Source organism: Rhipicephalus sanguineus, chromosome 11, assembly GCF_013339695.2.
Source record: "Rhipicephalus sanguineus isolate Rsan-2018 chromosome 11, BIME_Rsan_1.4, whole genome shotgun sequence".
Taxonomy (NCBI): domain Eukaryota; kingdom Metazoa; phylum Arthropoda; class Arachnida; order Ixodida; family Ixodidae; genus Rhipicephalus; species Rhipicephalus sanguineus.
This window is the reverse complement of record NC_051186.1, coordinates 140,593,826-140,614,189: the sequence shown is the minus strand read 5'-3', so window position 1 is coordinate 140,614,189 and position 20,364 is coordinate 140,593,826. Positions and strand designations below refer to the sequence as shown.

At 46.6% G+C, this 20,364-nt stretch overlaps 1 protein-coding gene across 5 annotated transcripts in view; it reads left to right on the top strand.

The window, feature by feature from the left end:
- LOC119374811 (SH3KBP1-binding protein 1) overlaps positions 1 to 20,364 on the top strand; it is a 739,328-nt gene that overhangs the window by 124,286 nt on the left and 594,678 nt on the right. For 4 of the 5 annotated variants that reach the window (XM_037645000.2, XM_049411037.1, XM_037644999.2 and 1 more), the window contains one exon: positions 17,783 to 17,856. The exons of the other annotated variant lie outside the window; for it this stretch is intronic. In XM_037645000.2, coding sequence (XP_037500928.1) covers positions 17,783 to 17,856 — 74 coding nt within the window. The remainder of the gene's footprint in view (positions 1 to 17,782; positions 17,857 to 20,364) is intronic. 5 annotated transcript variants of the gene reach the window in all.

Genomic DNA, 20,364 nt, shown 5'->3' with positions numbered 1-20,364 from the left:
GCCCCTGGGCGAGGCTCATCAAAAACCGACGTGCGACCGCGTTTAAACTCATTGAGCCAATTTTTGACGGTTGCCATCGAAGGAGAAGACTCACCGTAGACGGCATCCAGTCGCTCTTTGATTTCGCTGTGCGATTTCTCTTCCAAAAACAAGAATGGAATCACCGACCGATATTGCTCTTTTTCCATTTTTAACGGACACACGAACATTACCTGCTTCCTCAAGTGGCCAAAACAAAACCGCGTGTCCGATTCGACTGGACCTTCGCATGTGTCCCTCTAAGAGAGCGTACTAAACGTCAGTATATGTCTCATGCGATAGAGTCGCGCTCTCGCGGTGAGGCTAAGTACTTATCGGACCACCCTCGTATCTACAGACACGAACAATGTAATCGTCGGTATGGACACGGTACAACGAACAATCTAAATCAGCTAAAAATATCTCGGCGAGCACTGGCGCTACGCAAGACCCTATGCATATGCCTCGTTTTTGTACGTAAAAGCTCTCCTGGAAACTCACAATCGTAGATGTAAGGTAGGTCTCCAGCAGTTCCAGGAATCCCCCTACCGAGACACCACTAGAGTTCTGGAACGCCACCGCACCCGAACGTTCAGTACAATTGTGAACTGCCTTGAAAAAGTCCTCGTGGGGAATCGAGTAGAAAAGCTCCTCAATGTCAATCGAAAAGCCGGAGTTCGCTCCTAGTATACTACCTTGGAGCAGCTTCACTAGTCGGTCTGAACTCGCAATCTTGTACGGATCCTCAGGGGCCAGCCCCGTAAGCTGCCTCTGCAGGTATCGGCTGACAGTAGCCTGCCATGTTCCACGCTCCGTACCAATGGCTCGGAAGGGACAATTCACCTTATGGCTTTTTGCACTGAAGAATACGGTGAGCGCATGAACCTTGTTGTTCTTCACCTCGCTCCTTATCCGGTCGAGTTTTAAATCTCCCAGCAACGCCACTGCCTTCTTTTTTGCTTTTGGCGGTTTCACTTCCGAAATCCGAAAGTTCTTCACAGCCGCTAGGGCCTTGTCACCAAAGAGCCCCTGGGGCATGACTACAAAGCTTCCGTCCTTGTCCGCCAACATGAGTGCATGGCCCGAGTCCTTCATACATCCCGCTCTTCTTCGCATCATGCGGGTGCCGTCTTTCTTGTAGCCGCTCTCCACGGTCTCTTAGCATTCTTGACGACAACGCTCCCTTTCTTCAGCATGCACTTTGTCCGCAATGCTATGGGCAGTTGCCAGGAGTTCGTGCTTGGTGATTGGTGCTTCAACGCTGTACTTCGGTCCCCTGCTCAACACTTTTTCAACTTCGCAGGGCAACACCGTGCCGCCAAGACGGATTACTAGCACTTGACCAACCTGTCTCTTGGGCGCTCCTTGGAAGCCCTGTCTTCCTTTACAGAAGAGAAATTCGCTTGTTGTCTCTGCCAGACCTTGGTATTCCTTTAGTGCTCTGTAGCCTGATGTACCACAGCCTTTCTACTGAAGCAAAGGATGCGCAGCCACTCCTTCAGCAAACGGACATGTCTCCAGTACTCACTTCTGAGAATTTTTGCCAGTCTTTTCCAGTGTCCATCAGAATAACCCATGAAGCCAAAAAACCACATCACACATGGCGGTCGCACACCTTTCTTAGGCAAAATCTAAGAAGTCTTGCATCACACACCTTCGCGGCGATGAGGCTTACGCACACGCTGCATTGCTTTTCCAAGGGAAGGGAACGTATAGCAGGGCCCCATGTAGGAGAAATGAACTCGAGAAGCGTACGTTTGGGGGCTAGCTGGTAAGACATAATTGAAAAAATTTATAACTGTGCTAAGGACAAGACACCAGAAATGAAGTGGACAGGACGATCGCAGACTAACAACTGGTTTATTGAAACATACAACACCCTTATGAAACAAACTAAGTGCGTGCGCAATGACATTCATGACCACGTGACAGGTTTCACCACCCCCAAGACTCCTATCTACTACAAAAGAAATCACGCTCTTTTCTGGAAAGATACACGGATGTGTCGCTGATACACTTATCACGCCCGTGTCTAGCTATCCAAGATGCCTCCAAGATTTCTCTTGCTCTTTGGCTTCTGTCTCGGATTTCGGAAGTGAAACCGCCAAAAGCAAAAAAGAAGGCAGTGGCGTTGCTGGGAGATTTAAAACTCGACCGGATAAGGAGCGAGGTGAAGAACAACAAGGTTCATGCACTCAATGTATTCTTCAGTGCAAAAAGCCATAAGGTGGATTGTCCCTTCCGAGCTATTGTTACGGAGCGTGGAACATGGCAGGCTACTGTCAGCTGATACCTGCAGAGGCAGCTTACGGGGCTGGCCCCTGAGGACCTGTACAAGATCGCGAGTTCAGACTAGGGCTGCTCCAAGGTAGTATACTAGGAGCGAACTCCGGCTTTTCCATTGACATTGAGGAGATTTTCTACTCGATTCCCCACGACGACCTTTTCAAGGCAGTTCGTAATAGGAGGATGGATGGATGGATGCTATGAGCGTCCCCTTTAAAACGGGGCGGTGACATGTCTGCCACCAGGCTCGAAGAAAAAAAAAAAAAAAAAAAAGCTTCCTTGTTTCATGTTGGCCTAATACCTTATCTACATTGATTAAATCTATGTTATTATACCAAAAAATATAAATTCACGGTCCATCTCTCTGCCTCTTAAGGCAGAATGACCTTATTTTTCCCCCATTATTTATTTTTGTTCTTTATCTCTACTTTTCTGCCACCAATACTCTAACCGTCTCTTACTTATTTCTATCGCGGACGTGTTCAGCTTTCCATTGTTGTCCCTAAAACCCAAGGCTTCATGTAGACTCGTGCCCACACGTATACCTGGGTGAATATCGCCACATTCAATCAGTACATGTTCCATCGTTTCCTTAGTTCCCCCGCAGCATGTACATTGTTCTTCTTCGTTACTAAATCTCGCTTTATAACTACGCGTTCTAAGGCAGCCCGACCTTGCTTCAAACAGTAAAGCGCTTCCCCTTGAATTATCATAAAACCTTTCCCTCCTTATTTCGTTTTTTTCCTTTTCGGTAGTTACTCAGAGCCGGCTTCTTTTCCATCGCTGTCATCCAATAAGTCCTCTCCGCCTCTCTGACCTTCCGCTTAATGCTCCTTGTTGCCATATCGCCCGCACTGCCAGCCGTATATTTACTGGTGAGCCTCCTAGTTCTTTTTCTCCACTGCGTGTCAACGCTTTTTCTATACAAATACCTGAAAACCTTCTCTGCCCATCTACTCTCCTTCATTTTCCTCAGCCTCTCTTCGAATCTCATTTTGCTCTGCGCTTCCCTCACTTCAAAGCCTGTCCATCCCATATCACCCTTTACCGCCTCATTTGTCGTCTTCCCGTGAGCGCCCAACGCGAGGCGGCCCACCGTCCTTTGATTTACATCCATTCCTGATTGCACCTCTGACTTCATGCACACCACTGAGTTCCCAAATGTAAGCCCCGGAACCATCACACCCTTCCACAGCCCTCGAAGCACCTCGTACCTATTGTATCCCCATAAAGCTCTGTGCTTCATAATTGCAGCATTCCTCTTTCCCTTTGCTACCGATGCTTTCTCTTGTACCTCCATATATCTATCCCCCTCATTTACCCATACTCCGAGGTACTTGTACTCGCTTACCCTCGGTATTTTTTGGCCCTGTATTAATACCGTATGGTCTCCGTGATCATTGAATACCATCAATCCACATTTTGTTGCACTAAATCCTAGTCCTAGAGCCTCACACTCCCTTCCGCATATATCTGCCAGTCGCTGTATATCATCTTGACTGTCCGCAAATAAGACAATATCATCAGCATAAAATAGACCTGGAAGCTTCTGCTCAACCATCGCTCCGACCTGTTTGTGTGACAAATTAAATCCAATGTTGCTACCTTCTAGCGCTTTTTCCATCCTCGCCATGTACAGCATGAATAACAGCGGGGACAAAGGGCATCCCTGTCTCAGCCCCTTGCTAATTTCAACGCTGTCCTTGCTACTTATTCCTTCCCATTCTATACAAACTGTATTTCCTCGGTATATTTCCCTCAAAAGCTGTACACAGTCGTCACCTATGCCCACTTCCTTCAATATATCCCACAAAATTTCCTGATTAACGTTGTCATACGCCCCGGTGATATCTAGATAAGCTACGTATAAGGGCCTGTTTTCTATTTTAGATATTTCTATACACTGGGTAAGAACAAACAGATTATCGTCTAACCGCCTGTCGATTCGAAATCCATTCTGAAGTTCTCCCAAAATATCATTTTGTTCTACCCACGCTTCTATTTTTAATTTTACTGCCTGCATCGCCAACCTGTATAGCACCGATGTAATTGTTAGCGGTCTATACGAGCGAATGTTATCTTTTTCTCCCTTGCCTTTATAGATTAAGTTCATTCTACTTTTTCTCCAACTGTCTGGTATTTCCCTCTCCTGTAAGCACTTTTCTACGGCTTTCAGCAGTGCTTCTTTAGTGTTATGCCCGAGTTCGTTAATGAGGCTGACGGGAACCCCATCTAAGCCCGGAGTAGTGCGCTTAGGAATTTTTCCTTCGGCCTTCTTCCAATTGAAATTCTCTAGTACTACATCTTCGTCGGTTGCACTCCTTTGCGTACTTTTACTCACCGGGGGAATCCCCTGGGGGACCTTTTTAAACGAATCGGCTGTTATCTTTCGGATGTAACCTAGCGCTTCATATCCTTCCAATTTATTTCCTCCTTCATCTACCATATGTTGTTGCATTGTGACAGACTTCCTACCCAGCGCTTTTAGGTGGCTCCAAAATATCCTAGGCGCGGCCTTCTTCTTTTCGCGAATCTCTGTCATCCAGCGTTCACTTTCACCTTTAATTTTTGCCTCGACTAATTTCTGCACAATGGATTTTTGCTCTAAATATATTTCCCATATTTGGTTGACTTCGTCCTGTGGCCGCTTCTCCTTTTTTGCCTGTCTGTGCTCCCGTGATGCCTGACGTCGCATATCGATCGCTTCCCGGATTTCTTTGTTCCACCAACTTTTTGGCTTTTTCTTTCCTTTCCAACAAATAGTTTTCTTCTCTATTTCCATTTCTTTCGTGATTACATGTAGCAGCTCACTATACTTCCAGTCTTTGCCTGGTAGTTCGTCTACTTTATCCTCGACTCTTGCGGCTATATTTGTTATTTGTTTGTCATTTAGATACGAGCTGCCAAACTTTGATTCTATGTTCTTATTTTCAGTTTTATATCCCATTTGTAATATTATGCGTTTATGATCACTACCCAAGCTGTTAATGCCTTCTTCGTCTATTCTCATCTCTCTAAGTTTGTCATATATTCCTTCTGTCATGAGACAGTAATCAATGCTCGATTGCCTGTTTCTGACTTCCCACGTGATCTGCCCCTCACACTTAGGCCCCACGTTAACTATCTCAAGACTATGTTGCTCGCAGAGATCTAGCAATAACTTGCCATTGGTGTCTGAATATCCGTCAAGGTCATGAATGTGAGCGTTCATGTCCCCTAGAAGGATTATCTCGGCATCATGACCAAATTCTTTAATATCGGTGCTTATGCATTTCACTATCTCCAGATTCTTTTCTCTGCAGTTATTGCCTGTCCACAAGTAAGCTACACCTAGCCACGTTTTCTTTCCACCTACTGTGCCCGAAACCCACATGTGCTCTGAACACGTTTGTTTCACTCTCTCCCATTTTGTTCTGCTATGAATTAGCATTCCAACCCCCCCACCTCTCCTTTCTGATGTGATCCTGTTACATCCTTCCCAAACATAATTTTCCTAATTCAGCGCCACCTGTCGGCAGCAACGAGAAGCATTTCTCAGCCGCCATTAGTAGGTCGCGCGCCGTCAGAGCAGTCAGAGTACACGCGCGCGCGCTTCAGATTGAACGCTCGCGTGCGATCCTGTTTGCGCAAATAGTTGCCGTTTCCGATAGAACGGGATCAGCGCAATGCCAGCCCATTGCTGTGTACCGCAGTGCACGCAAAGAGGATTTCGAGACGAGGATGGGTCGAAGGTAAGCAGAAGCGCGCTTGCCCGCGGCTTTACAATCGGTGCGCGGCTGATGCCTACCTTTTCTTGCAGGTCTCGTTTTTTTTCTTTTCCGAAGGATACGCACTGGAGGAAAAGGTGCATGGATTATAGCTATTAAGCGTCACGAAGGCCCTTTCTTCACCGTGACGAAGTTCACAAAAGTTTGTTCAAGGCATTTTACTGAAGCAAACTACTTGCCAAACGTCGCCGGAAACCGTCGTTTCTTGAAGCAAGACGCCGTGCCCAGCATCTTCGCGTTTAGTGCTCCGAGGCCTCCACCAAGAAAAAAGCCAAGAAATCGAGAACCACTTAACCTCGTCAGCGCTACAGTGCCTTCCGAAGGCGGGCGATCGACTACCGCGGATGTGAGCGACGTAGACATCTGCTCTCCTACATCGGTGACGAGCAGCATCGATGGCGTGGTGTGTGGTTGTGCGTGCTCGCTAAAGATTTCCGACCTCACCGAACAACTCGACGTAATGACGGCGCGTGTCCGTGCGTTAGAGTCGGAAGTAAAGAAAAAAGCCGAAGAAGTGGAGCTCACTAAAAGTTCGTTGTACAAAGCAGAGCGAGCGCTCGACATTGCAGCACAAGAGCGTAGCCCGCTGGAGAAGCGCGTGAGCCGAAAGTTTTCCGTTGAGTGCTTTCGGGATAGCCCTGTGTACGAAGACGTTTCGATCGAGGAGGTTTGGACGTAGCTTTCCACAGCAAACTTGTGACTTCGTTCATCGTTGTGCTTCGCTAACCTTTATGAGGCGCTGTAGGCTTCCACTTTTTCTTCCGTAAGAGTCTCCGGAATAACTGCGAGACTTTTGGAGCACGACATCACCACCAAAACAGTAAGCGAGACGCTGTAGTGTGGCCTCTCCGACACTGCCCATGCAACTGCCTGAAATGACGCCCTACTAATGGCGGACGGCCAAAAAATCAGTGTGGCCAGACTGAATTAGGAAAATCTCCTATTGTATTGAATGTTCTGGTGCGGTGGCGTTCCAGAACTCGAGTGGTGTCTCGGTAGGTGGATTCCTGGAACTGCTGGAGACCTACCTTACATCTACGATTGTGAGTTTCCAGGAGAGCTTTTACGTACAAAAACGAGGCATATGCATAGGGTCTTGCGTGTAGCGCCAGTGCTCGCTGAGATATTTTTAGCTGATTTAGATTGTTCGTTGTACCGTGTCCATACCGACGATTACATTGTTCGTGTCTGTAGATATGTAGATGACTTTTTAATACTTGTAAAAACTGACTCTAACAATGACCTTGAAGAGATAGCTAAGCGCATTCTTCAGTCTTTTAAATCCACAGCAACTAAGTTGAATTTTACTTTTGAATTGCCTGACAATGCATCTCTGAAGTTCTTAGATTTAAAGTTGTTTTTCAAAGACAGAAAACACTTGTGCTGGTCGTACTCGCCACGTACGAACAAGGCTCTATTGCCTTTCAATTCCTCGCACTCGAAGCTTGTGAAGAGGGGCATGGCGGTGTCATGCTTAAGGTCTTCTTTAACCAAGTCATGTCACCACTATGTCAATGATAGTTTCCCTTCACAAGTGAGTCAGCTCCGAATTGCAGGTTTTCCGCAGACGCTGCTTCAGGCTGTAGCAGAATCACTTTTAAGGGTCATTTGCCACCGTACCACGGCCGCTGACGGAAATTCAAAAGTAAACGAAGAAAAAGAATCGGAGAAGAATGAAAGGCGCAAGTTTGAAGTGATGCCGTACATACACAAGGTGTCGCACGGCATTAAAAAGGTGGCGAGAAGATACGGGGTCGATATGGTTTTTTCAGTGCCTTGCAAGTTATCGCGTTTGTGTGTCATGTCCAATGCGAGCAATGTTAACAATGGAGGATGTGATGTTAAGAACAGACGTGCGTATGTACCCTGTACATCTGAAGTGGTCTATCAATTCCCCCTGACCTGTGGAATGGTTAATGGGGGGCAGACAGGAAGGTGTATTAACAAGCATTTGATGGAGCATGCTAATTCATTAGGAGACGGGAGTGGGAAGCACCTACCAGTTCATTGTGGCGCATGCGCGCAGGGATGCAAGCCCATCTTCAGGAGCACAAAGGTGATAGGGCGAGCCAGAAGCCAAAGAGCAAGAGAAATCTTGGAGGCATCTTGGATAGCTAGACAAGGGCCTGATAAGTGCGTCAGCGACACATCCGTGTATCTTTCCAGAAAAGAGTGGGATTTCCTTTTAGTAGATAGGAGTCTTGGGGGTGGTGAAACCTGTCATGTGGTCATGAATGTCATTGCGCACGCGCTTAGTTTGTTTCATAAGGGTGTATGTTTCAATAAACCAGTTGTTAGTCTGCGATCGTCCTCTCCACTTCGTTTCTGGTGTCTTGTCCTTAGTGCAGTTATAATTTTTTTCAATTAATTGCATGTTGGGTTTACACAACTGTCCACTGCATAAAGCCAGTTGGAAGTTTTGGGAACCGCACACTGAGCTTCTATACATTTGAGGCCACAGACGGTGTGGCCAGCACTCACTGAGGGATGGAAGCGCTGCTCCAATTGCTCCATTCTGCTCCAAACCACATGCCTGCTCCTGCCTGCTCCAAAATGACACTTTTGAGTGTCATTTTGGAGACAAATCTTTGTTCCTTTTTTCATCCGTTTTCCACTCGTGCGCTGTTTTTTAAAGATCCAAAACACAATTCATCTGCTCCAAAGTGTACAGCTCCTGCTTAAAAGCTGCTACAAAAATTAAATGTTGCTGCCCCAAAGCACACCAGGCTGCTTCCATCCCTGCTCATTGAGCAGGCTGAGTGAGCATTGGCCACACTTAATTGTGTTGTTTTTGCAGAGAAATGTGCTCTGCATCTATGAAAACCCTTTGTGCATGAGCTTCTGATGGCAGGAGACCAGTGCAGGGGTGAGAATGCACCCTGACTGTCCACATGATTGTTATTTCAAGAAGGAAGCTCCCCGCAGGGGCGTCTGCGCAAGCAGGCGTTTGGTGTGTAGCGACACCACGGACCCGAGATAACGGGGGGGTTTCGACCCCCTCCCACGCCTAGCCGTGCGTGGCTTTGCTGTGTCCGGGGAAAAGGGGATCCTGGGGGTTGAGCCGATGCCGGGTGATTGGACCTTTTAGGCCCCCTGGCAGAGGCAACACACCCCTTTGGCCCCGGCTTCACGTAGATGGCACCCCTGGGCTGACCCACCCAGGGGAAATCGGCAGTCGCCTTTTCCTGTCTCTCTCTACCCACAACTTCGTCTTTCCCTCTCACTTTACATCTTTCCTGTCTACTCTTTTCTTCTATTTACTTCCAGTCTTCCTGGCGGCAAGGGTTAACCTTGTGTAGTTACTCAATCTTGGGTAGTTATATTCGGTTATAGCGGCGATGTATGGCTGGCGTCTTCAAGTGTTCTAACTTGAAGCGTCCCCTCGTTGGGCTCGGTGGTGGGTGGTCACCATCGCCGCCGAACTTCAAATTTTTCATATGGATAACCCTTTTCCCGCACTCCCTGATCGCCGCCTGAAAAGGTGGCGCACCGATGAGAACTTTTCTTTACAACAACCTAAACAGATCTTTCCGAAGTACCATGTAGTCCACAGTCAGAATGAAAACAAGGCAGTCCGAGCAATTTTACCTTTTCTTGTGTCCAAAACTCTCACGGAAGCAATCGGCCCAGGTTACAAGGTAACAAAAATGGGAAGCGGCGATCTCCTCCTCGAACTTCGCGACAAGACACAGTATGACAATCTATCCAAACTCACAGCATTTGGGGACATACCAGTGTCAGTGGGCCCGCACAGGTCGATGAATACGGTGCGCGGTGTGATCTCTGATGATGACCTCCTCGAACTATCCGAAAGTGAACTGCTGGAAGGTTGGCAGGACCAAAACGTAGTCAAAGTCCAAAGAATAACAGTAAGGTGAGATGATAAACAGATCCCAACAAAGCACATTATTACATTTGGAAATAGCAACCTGCCAGACTCCATTGAAACCGGCTATTGTAAGCTTCGTGTCCGACCATATATTCCGAATCCCCGTCGTTGTTTCAAGTGTCAGCGCTTTGGACATGGGTCGCAAAGCTGCAGAGGGCGCGCCACATATGCAAAATGTGCATCCAAGGAGCACTTGTCTGAGAGCTGCACCTCTGCAGCTCGTTGTGCGAACTGTGAAGGGGACCACCCAGCCTACTCACGATCATGCCCCTCGTGGAAGAAAGAGGAAGAAATAATAGAACTGAAGGTCAAATTCAACCTATCGTTCCAAGAGGCTCGCAAACGTTTCTCCCTCCACAACCAGTCTAGTCCCTCCTACGCCGATGTGTCGCACCGGGGCGCCGCGCCACGTCTTCCAGCGCCCGCAAGAGTCACACGGAGTGTGACTGCGGTCGCGCCATCAGCGCCCCCGGCTGGAGTAGCCTGTGCTGCTCTGCCACCTCCCAAAGAAGAGGGCCAGCAGACTCCCGAGCCTGCCGGACCCAAGGCCGCTGCAAGCGCAGTCAGGCCCGAAGTCGCCGCGAACGTGCCTGCTGAGCAGGCACCATCCACCACCTCCGAAGAGGTGATGGACACAAACAGCACGACTCCGGCGTCTCAGACGCCGAAGGAACGGCGCAACTCCTTGGAGCGCACCAAAAAAGAAAAAGCACGCATTACGGGGCCTAGAAAGGGCCCTGTAACTTAAGGGGGGACGTGGCTTTCGGTACCAACTTCCTTATTTCTTCATGGATTTTGATGAAAATTGGCACACTTATGTGAAATGTTGTTTTAATGCTACTGTAGAAATTTCATGAATATATCTTTACAACTTTTTGATTTACAATATATTTCACCTTCTGCTCTTGTTCCGAGTCTGACTCGCTTAAAAAATGCGATAGGAAACTCGTTCAAAGTGCTATGCATTCTAAGATGTCTGATTGCGGGCGTGACATTCTTAGATTTTTTTATTTGCAACAAAATTTTTTTTAGTTTTCATTTTTCATGAGGTGACTGCGCAACAGGCATCGAGGCTTTGTGCAACTCGTCAAATAGCTAATTATCAACACGCCATACTGAAAAAGCAAGAATGTCACGCCCTGAACTGTGCTTCAAGGAATATAGAACAAAAAACGGAACTGAAATAGACCCAGCGGTCAGTGAGAAATCAGCGGAACAAGCGAAGCAGGAAGCAAGAAAAGTCGTTTTGAGAAAACGGCTTTTAAAGTTGTACCAACGATATTACTTCATCAAAACGCACTGGGGTGGTAATCTTTTGAGTCCTTCGTAATGTGCACTTTCTTGAGTGCCCTGTCTTTAGTTTGAGGTGCCTTGCTTCTCTAAAACACAAGAAGATTGTGATCTTTAAGTTGTTTTATAAGGTTGGACCTCCTGGACATGTGGCCTTTCATCGGTTGTGCCTTTGTTTTCTTTCTTTTTTCTTAAAATCCTTTTCTGATATACAAAGAACATGTAGCATAAATTTTAAACGAAGTTATGAAGTGGTGTAATAGACATGACAAAAAACAAGATATTGTAATGCAAGTAGGTCATGTACTATGATGATTTGCCAGCTTTCTTGTATTCATGCTCTCATTAACATAACAGTCTTGATTGCAATTGATCATTGAATCATTTTTATAGGATACTAAAAGCGGCTCTCATAATGGCAACCTATCACTTCCTCCTAAATAACAGGCAGTAATGGCCAAGACATTGGTGGAATAGGAATTCCTTAGCAGTTTATTCAAAACGCGAACTGGGCAGATATGAATTCATCTCCCTGTTTCACTCGTCAAGCTAATTTGTAAACCTCGCCTGCAATGCGCTTCATCATTCACCCGGTCGCGGACACGGTTTTCTGCGAGGCTTTTATTTTTTCAGATGATTCATGAGCGCTTACGGCGATACCAAGCAGGGCCCCAAGCGCGCCTAAATTGCATCACCAGTGCTTTATTTCACCTCTAAGTGCTCGGCCGCATAGTCCGGGAAGTCGGCACGCGATGTGCTGGGTGGCGGCATTCGGTGACGATGCGCAATATGCCTAGGTGCGGCGACGAAAAATAGGCGCGCAACGTGTTTGGCCTCGCATTGCGGGACGCCGACGCGCGCCCGCTGCGCGACGAGCTTGGCCGTGGGGTCCGCTGCCGATGCGTGAAATGACCATCCGCTGTACCGAGAAGCCGGCGGGGAAAGCGCTTCGTTCCTTGCGAAGAAGCACACTGCCGCGAGTCCGCTAACGCGTTGCTCTTGTCCGCAAAGTTCGAGGTTCGTCTCGCGTGCCGACGCCGTGAGCGGAGTTAGGCCTAGTGACGACTCCGAGCAGTAGACGCGCCGGCCGCGGTGCCCGATGTTTCAAAGTACGTAATGCGTGGTCGCGAGTACAAAGAGTCGTCCTGCGATCATCGTCACGACGTCCGAAGTGCGCATAAGCAGAACCTCCAACCACGGATCCGACGAGTCAACGCTAGAAAGTCGGTCCGAGACGCGCGTTTGCGATGTTCGCGCCATCGCATCGATGTGCGGCGCGCCATCGTAATCCCACCGAGCTTCCGCTAGTAGCTCCAAACTAAAACGTAGTTTTTGTTCAAAGTTATCGTCGAGCCGTGAACACAGAGCGATTGCGAACACGCAACGAAGTAGCGCGACTTTCGACAGCCGTGAGCTCGAGACGCACGAGCTGCAGACGACGATCTCCCGGAGCGAGCATCGGACCAATGGTGAGGCGCGCTGGGGCAACATGGCGGACGCGGCCAATCGGAGGGCTCGAAACGACCTTCGAACATTTGCTTTTTGTGCGCTTGTTTTCGAAGGGATGAGCCAGCTGCGGCGGGGAATTTGAAGACGGAGAAATGCGCTTTCCGATGAGCCCAAGATATCGGCGCCCGGTGGCGTCGTTGCGGAGCTATGATTTTTTGAAAATCAATGTTTTTTTGCGATTTCCCCAATAATTTTCGCCACCTCGGCAGGCGCAACAATTTTTTTATAGCACTTCTACGCGGTTTTCGGTGAAGATATTTTGGAATCGGATATAAAAAGGGCTACAGAAACTGAAAATGTGATTTTCAAAAAATCGATTTTTTTGCCATTTTTCGCGATACGAAAGCCGCGTCCCCCCTTAAGGAAACACTTTTTGTACACACAGCACCATACTACATACATTAAAATGGACATACAAATTCTACAGTGGAACGTCAGAGGACTGCTAAGAAACCTCGATGATGTCCAAGAACTCTTACACGAACACTCACCAAAAGTGCTGTGTGTACAAGAAACACACTTGAAATCAAATCACACCAACTTTCTACGCAGTCACATTATTTTCCGAAAGGACCGGGATGATGCCGTGGCGTCATCCGGTGGTGTAGCTGTTATAGTTAATCAAGGAGTAGCATGCACACATTTACCACTCCAATCGTCCCTGGAGGCAGTGGCTGTTCGAGCGGTTCTTTTGAACAAACTCGTCACCATCTGCTCTCTCTACGTACCTCCACACTACAACCTTCAAAAACAGGAATTCCAGTCCTTAATAGATGAACTTCCAGAACCTTATCTCATTCTTGGGGACTTCAACGCACATAGCAGCCTATGGGGTGACTCTCGATGCGATGCGCGAGGTCGTCTAGTTGAACAATTCCTTTTTTCTTCGGGCTCTTGTCTGTTGAATCAGAAAGAGGCAACATACTATAACCTCGCTAACTGCACCTACTCATCTATAGATCTCAGCATTATATCTCCATCGCTTCTACCCTTACTTCAATGGAAGGTCATTAATAACACTTACGGAAGTGATCACTTTCCTATAGTTCTGAGCACACAAATAGTAAATGAATGTCCCCCACAGGTTCCCAAATGGCACATTGACAAAGCCGATTGGAAACAGTTTCGAAAGACTGCTCTCTTAAGCTGGACAGACATGTGTGATTTAAGCATCGGGGCAGCTGTAGACTACTTTACAGCTTTTTTGATTAATGCTGCCACCAAATGTATCCCACATACAAGTGGACTGTCTCGTAAACGACGGGTCCCATGGTGGAACAATGAGTGCCGGAATGCGCACAAGAAACAAAACAAAGCATGGAAGTTGCTTTGAGACTCTCCGACAGCGGAGAATCTTGACAGTTTTAAGAACATCAAATCTCAAGGCAGGAGAACACGCCGACAGGCAAGAAGAGAAAGTTGGTAGAAGTTTTTAACGGGGATCAGTTCGTATACACAGGAGGCTAAAGTCTGGAACATGGTTAGTAGGGTAGCAGGGCGGGAAGCACATTCACTTCCTCTAGTAAACACACAAGGCGACACCTTGGAAGACCAGGCAAACTTCCTCGGCGCACACTTCGAACAGGTGTCCAGTTCCGCGCATTACTCTGAACTCTTCCAACGGTACAAAACAAGGATAGAAAAACAAAAACTAGAGAGGAAATGTACAAAACACGAGGCGTACAACCTACCCTTCAGCTTAGCTGAGCTCCAGATATCGCTTAACAGCTGCAATAATTCCGCCCCAGGTTCTGACCGTGTGGTATACGACATGTTGAAAAACCTAACTGCCGAAACGCAAAAAACCTTACTTTTCCTGAACAATGCTGTCTGGTCTTCCGGCGAAATCCCCTCGTCTTGGAAAGAGGCCATTGTCATTCCTATTCTAAAACAGGGCAAGGATCCATCCTCCGTTACAAGCTACAGGCCCATCGCACTAACAAGCTGCCTGTGTAAACTTTTCGAAAAGATGATAAACCGCCGACTTATACATTTCCTGGAAACGAACAATCTACTTGACCCGTACCAGTGCGGATTTCGCGAGGGTAGATGCACCACTGACCACCTTTTACGTATCGAGGCACAAATCCGTGACGCATTCGTCCACAAGCAGTTCTTTCTTTCTGTGTTCCTCGATATGGAAAAGGCTTACGACACGACATGGCGCTTTGGAATATTAAGAGACCTGTCCCACCTTGGTGTACGTGGTAGAATGCTAGGTATAATAGAGAGCTACCTGTCGGATTGTACGTTCCGTGTCCGAGTAGGAAAGGTTCCGTTAAGACCATTCCTTCAAGAAACTGGAGTGCCACAGGGTGGTGTACTCAGCTGTACACTCTTTATTATCAAAATGAATTCCTTGCGTCTTTGCATACCACGAAATATGTTTTATTGCACATATGTCGACGATGTACAGGTCGGTTTTAAATCTTGCAACCTTTCCATGTGTGAGCGGCAGGTCCGGCTAGGTCTGAACAAGATCTCTAAATGGGCAAACGAGAATGGTTTCAGTCTTAATCCCCAAAAAAGCACCTGTGTCCTGTTCTCTCGAAAGAGAGGCCTTCATCCTGACCCAGACATTGAGCTGCATGGCCAACATCTCTCCGTGAAGACGGAGCACAAATTCTTAGGCCTTATTCTGGATAATAAGGTGACGTTCATATCACACATTAAAGAGTTAAAAAACAAGTGCATAAAAGCAATGCATGTTCTAAAAGTGTTGTCACGCACTGCGTGGGGTAGTGACAAGAAGGGTCTGATGAATTTGCATAAAAGCCTCATACGCACTCGCCTGGACTACGGGGCAATAATCTATCAGTCTGCGACACCAAGCGCCCTAAAGATGCTTGACCCTGTCCACCATCTAGGCATTCGACTATCTACGGGCGCCTTTCGCACCAGCCCCGTGGAAAGCCTTTACGTCGAATCGAATGAGTGGTCGCTACACCTCCAGAGATCTTACCTATCATTTGTATATTTCCTCAAAGTGAACGCAAACAGTGAACACCCCTCACACACTACAATCAATGAGTTGTCTGATTCTGAACTTTTTCACAACCGTCCTTCTATGAGACAGCCGTACTCACTTCGTGTGAGGGGCCTAGCTGAAGAAATGGGTGTGCCACTTCTCGAACACTGTCTAATGGCTCCCACTGCCCATCTCCCGCCGTGGCAGTGGCAGCTTATAGATTGCGATGTTTCTTTCGTCGAAGTTACCAAGCACGCGCCACTTGCGCATATCCGTACACACTTCCTCGAATTACAATACAAGTACCCACACCCTGAATTCTTTACAGATGCCTCAAAGTCTAACACTTCTGTGTTTTACGCAGCCGTTGGTCCATCCTTTTCCGATTCTGGTATTCTGCACCCTGATTCAAGTATCTTCACGGCAGAAGCTTACGCGATACTTGCGGCAGTTAAACACATAAAACAACTGAAACTACAAAAGGCAGTGATATACACGGATTCTTTAAGTGTAGTGAAAGCTTTAAAAACTATGACAAAGCACGCAAATCCTGTCCTTGTCCCGCTGTACTCTATTTTATGCACGATCTACTCCCTCAAACAACATGTCGTGGTGTGCTGGGTGCCTGGGCACTGCGAGATACAAGGCAACGTGTTGGCGGATCAGCTAGCAGCATCCGCCCACGAAAACAGTCCCAATACAGCCGTAGCTATCCCTCCGCTAGACTTAAAACCATTCCTCAAAAGAAAGCTCAGGGCCTTTTGGCAGAGCACATGGGATAGGCACACACAAAATAAACTGCATGTTATCAAGCCGCAACTGGGTAACTGGACACCAGTATCAAAGTCACGCCACACAGAAGTTACACTCTGCAGACTTAGGATTGGCCACACATACAGTACACATTCATACCTTTTGTCCGGAGGCGATCCACCTTTGTGCGACTACTGTGGCGATCCTTTAACCGTACTTCACACCCTACTACAATGCACGGAACTAGACGCTCTCAGGAGAAAGCATTTTTCATCTGCATACCTGCAGTTCCCACTTCATCCTGCTATGTTCATTGGCAGAGAACCCCTTTTTAAATATCAGTCCCTCTTTGAATTTTTAAAAAGTGTACATAATTTCAACGTAGTTTTTCCAGGCGCTCCGTAGCGCGGCCTCGTGATTGAGGCTGCTGCTGCGGTTTCTATCAAAGGAAGCACCTGCCTCCCGGCCTTTGGGCTCAAAGGCCTTGAGGAGGCGTTCGTGCTGTTTTCCCGCTACTCACTTGTAAATACCATACTCACTCGTCATTCAACCCACACCCATAGATCACAGCACTTGTCACTGCCATAAATTTATACTCTATACACCCCTTTTACACTTATTTATAGCGCGTGATTTTAGGCCTCTATACAGCCATTATACACCCTGTCATCGAAATCATTGGTCATCGCCAACACCACACAAAAGACATGGCGCTCTTTGGCCACCCATGGCCCTTGCGCCACAAAACACCACTAATCATCATCATCAAGAAGGAAGCTTGTTCTTTCTGCTTGGAGCATGTCAGAAAGTAGCAACAATGCATGGAGCAGTAGCAACAAATGCAAAATGGGCCCACTATCTTCCTACAAATCTGCATTCGCTCTGTGGTAGTACGGCTCCTGGGTTCTACCCATTGAAACAGTCAGACTGCTAGAAACAATGGCTTTAATTACCGTACAGCAGAGAAATGTTCTGTGCATGATATTTCAAGAATTCCTGTTCATATATAACGTGTGGCCTTTCCAGAGAGAATTGTTTGAGTGCAACCTAGCAATTTGGTGACTGCTTGTTGCTTAGGAGTGCCATTTCTTGGGCGAGTTGGAAATTCATACTTGGAAGGGTAGCGCTAGTAGACACGGACTAGAGAAAGACTCACAGATGGACAGTTGCTAGAGCGCTTCCGTCTGTGTGTTCGTGTGTCTTCCTCTAGTCCATGTCTATTAGCGCTACCCTTCCAAGTATGCTTGTTGCTTACCCGTGTAGTTCAAACTGTGCATTACAAAGTGCTTTTTTATGCTGCAGATCTTCATCGATCGGGACCCCAAGCTGTTCTCGGTCATCCTGAACTTCATGCGAACTAAAGACATTGATTTGAGGTGTGCTTGTGTCCATGATTAAACTCGACGCAACGGACACAAGATACAAACGACGAATACACGAGGACATTTGTATCTCGTGTCCATTGCGCCAAGTTTAATCATGAACCCATACCAACTTTCCCAACTATCAGTGTTACTGAACGTGCTTGTGTCATTAGGTGCAGGAGAGTGTGCAATGATGTGATAGGTGCGCCAAGAGGTGAAACCTGCTACATCGTGCTACATTTTTGCAAAAATCTCAATTTGCGCTGAGCATGTGACACGACGTCATTCTTGTGGTCTCTTGGAGAACAAGAAAACTGAACGTGCTTGTAAACCATATTTAAGTCAACACCGTAATTTCGAGCGGTCATTGGAATATACTGGCAAGTGCTACACCCTAAGAAAAGATAGAGGGAAAAGGGTTTTTTTTCCCTACACAATAATCGTCATCATCTATGTTGCGTGCCTTTACCTTGCATTATTGCTGTGCACTTGGCATTTCCTAGTCACGAACGGCATGCACGAACGGCATGCACGTCGTTATCATCATGACAATGTATTCTGGATAGGAAAGTGCAGAGTTTTCAAGATTATTGTTGTGGGGCAAAAAGACACCCTTTTTACTCTTCTGATAGGGTATGTAGTTGAAATACTGCTCTTATGGTCAAAGCTGCACAAACAACAGAGATGAAGAAGGCGCTTACTTGAAACTGAAAGGTTTATTAGAAGAAGGATAAAAAGAAGGTGAACTCAAATGAACTGTGCAGTCGCTGCCATGTGGAACACTTGCCAAGTTGCAGAAAGGCAACAGAAATAAAAAATGTTGACTAAATAAACCTGACATCTTGCACCAGTAGAGAAAGGCAGCACATAAGCATATCTTCAAAGAAGCCTTCAAAGTTCCAATAAACCAAAAATATATTTATCCCACCTCTGAGAAACTGATTCCACTTCGCTATAACGCCACTAAAGAGAGCTGATGTATCTTTCACCAGCATTTTTAATGAAGAGGGCTTCTATTATTTCGTGCGTTGTGCCTATACAGAACTGTCTTGTGAAATGTGGGCATGCACTTACAGCCCTTGCAGTGTGCAGGTAAATGCGAACCATAATTAACATTCAAGTTATTCGTATGTTCTCTAAGGCAGGTGTCTAGGCAGCGTGCCGTCTGCCTAATGTAGACAAGTTCACAAGTCACAGGGATTTGATAAACGACACTGAAACACTTAGCACAAACTGATTTTGGTGTTTCTTGCTACAGTCTCTTTTCTGCGAAGTTCGGCTCTTATCAAGTTTCTTATGAACAGCAGCTTATGTCACTACGACTTCTAAGTTTGTTAGGCGCATTAACCCTTCCAGACGCCACCTATGAAGAACTGTCTGTAGATGCGTCATATTGATACAATGTTATTTCAGGGCACTCAGTATTATATTGAAACAAAATTTGTGTGTTTTAGTAATCATTCCTAATTACTTTGTAATTAAATAACTATTTATTCTGAAGCCATTAATGCTCTGTTTTTGCATGAATAGGATTAAACCTCAGGTTAGAAATATTGTGCAAATTCGTTTTCAGTTATGTCTATGATGAGCAAAGAAAAATTATACTTTTGACATGGGTCGCGGGAGGCAGCACGTCGAACTACTCGTTGAATATGGTAGTGCCTTCAGCAAAGTGATTATATTGTCACGTGGTCGTGACCTCGACAAAGACAGCAGTCGGCGTTTTAGAGATGAAACTGTTTATTTGGCCGAACTTGTGGCCGGGAAACGGAAGTCAAACTACAGAAATACACTGATAGCGGTGAACAGAGCGTCGACCGTCGATCAACTGACAAGCGGTCAAGCGCGTCGGCTTTTATACAGGCGCTATCGAACTTTCAAGCAATATCGCTGGTGGCGGCGTTATCTCTCGACAAAGCTGGAACATTCGCGTGTGGCGCGCAATCTTAACAAAACGGTCTACTACAATCGCGAAGCTTCTCGAACACTGCTTCGCGGACAGTGTCGAGCGTTGATAACCGTCCTTGCTGGTCAAACCCGAATACATAAAAATAAAACAATAAGTGGGCGTGGCAATATATGCAACAGTACACTGCAAAATGAAGTAATATGAAAACAAATTTTTTATGCAGGAAGTCCAGTTCATCCGAACCTGGATGTATCTTGCTCTTTCTTAGCCCCTAGTCGATACAAATAGCAAAAACGAGTGGTGTGCACAATTGTGTACATAGCGTCTCAAAGGGTTAAAGACTACCTGTATGCTGTAGCAGGAACCAACTTTTTTAGACCATGGGGAAGCTTGTGGGCATAGGAAAGGTTTCTTTTTTTGTTTTTATCCTTATGTTGTGTTGCAAAGTTCATTTTTGCCTGCTTCAAAAGCTTTTCACATTGAGCAACCAAGGTCCGAGGTGGGATAGTGAAAACCAACAGCGTTTCTAATTGAAGGGAGGGGCTTGTGTTTGTGAGGTGCTTACATGATTTTCTGAGCACTGAATGGAAACAAGAAAGTGCAATAGTACC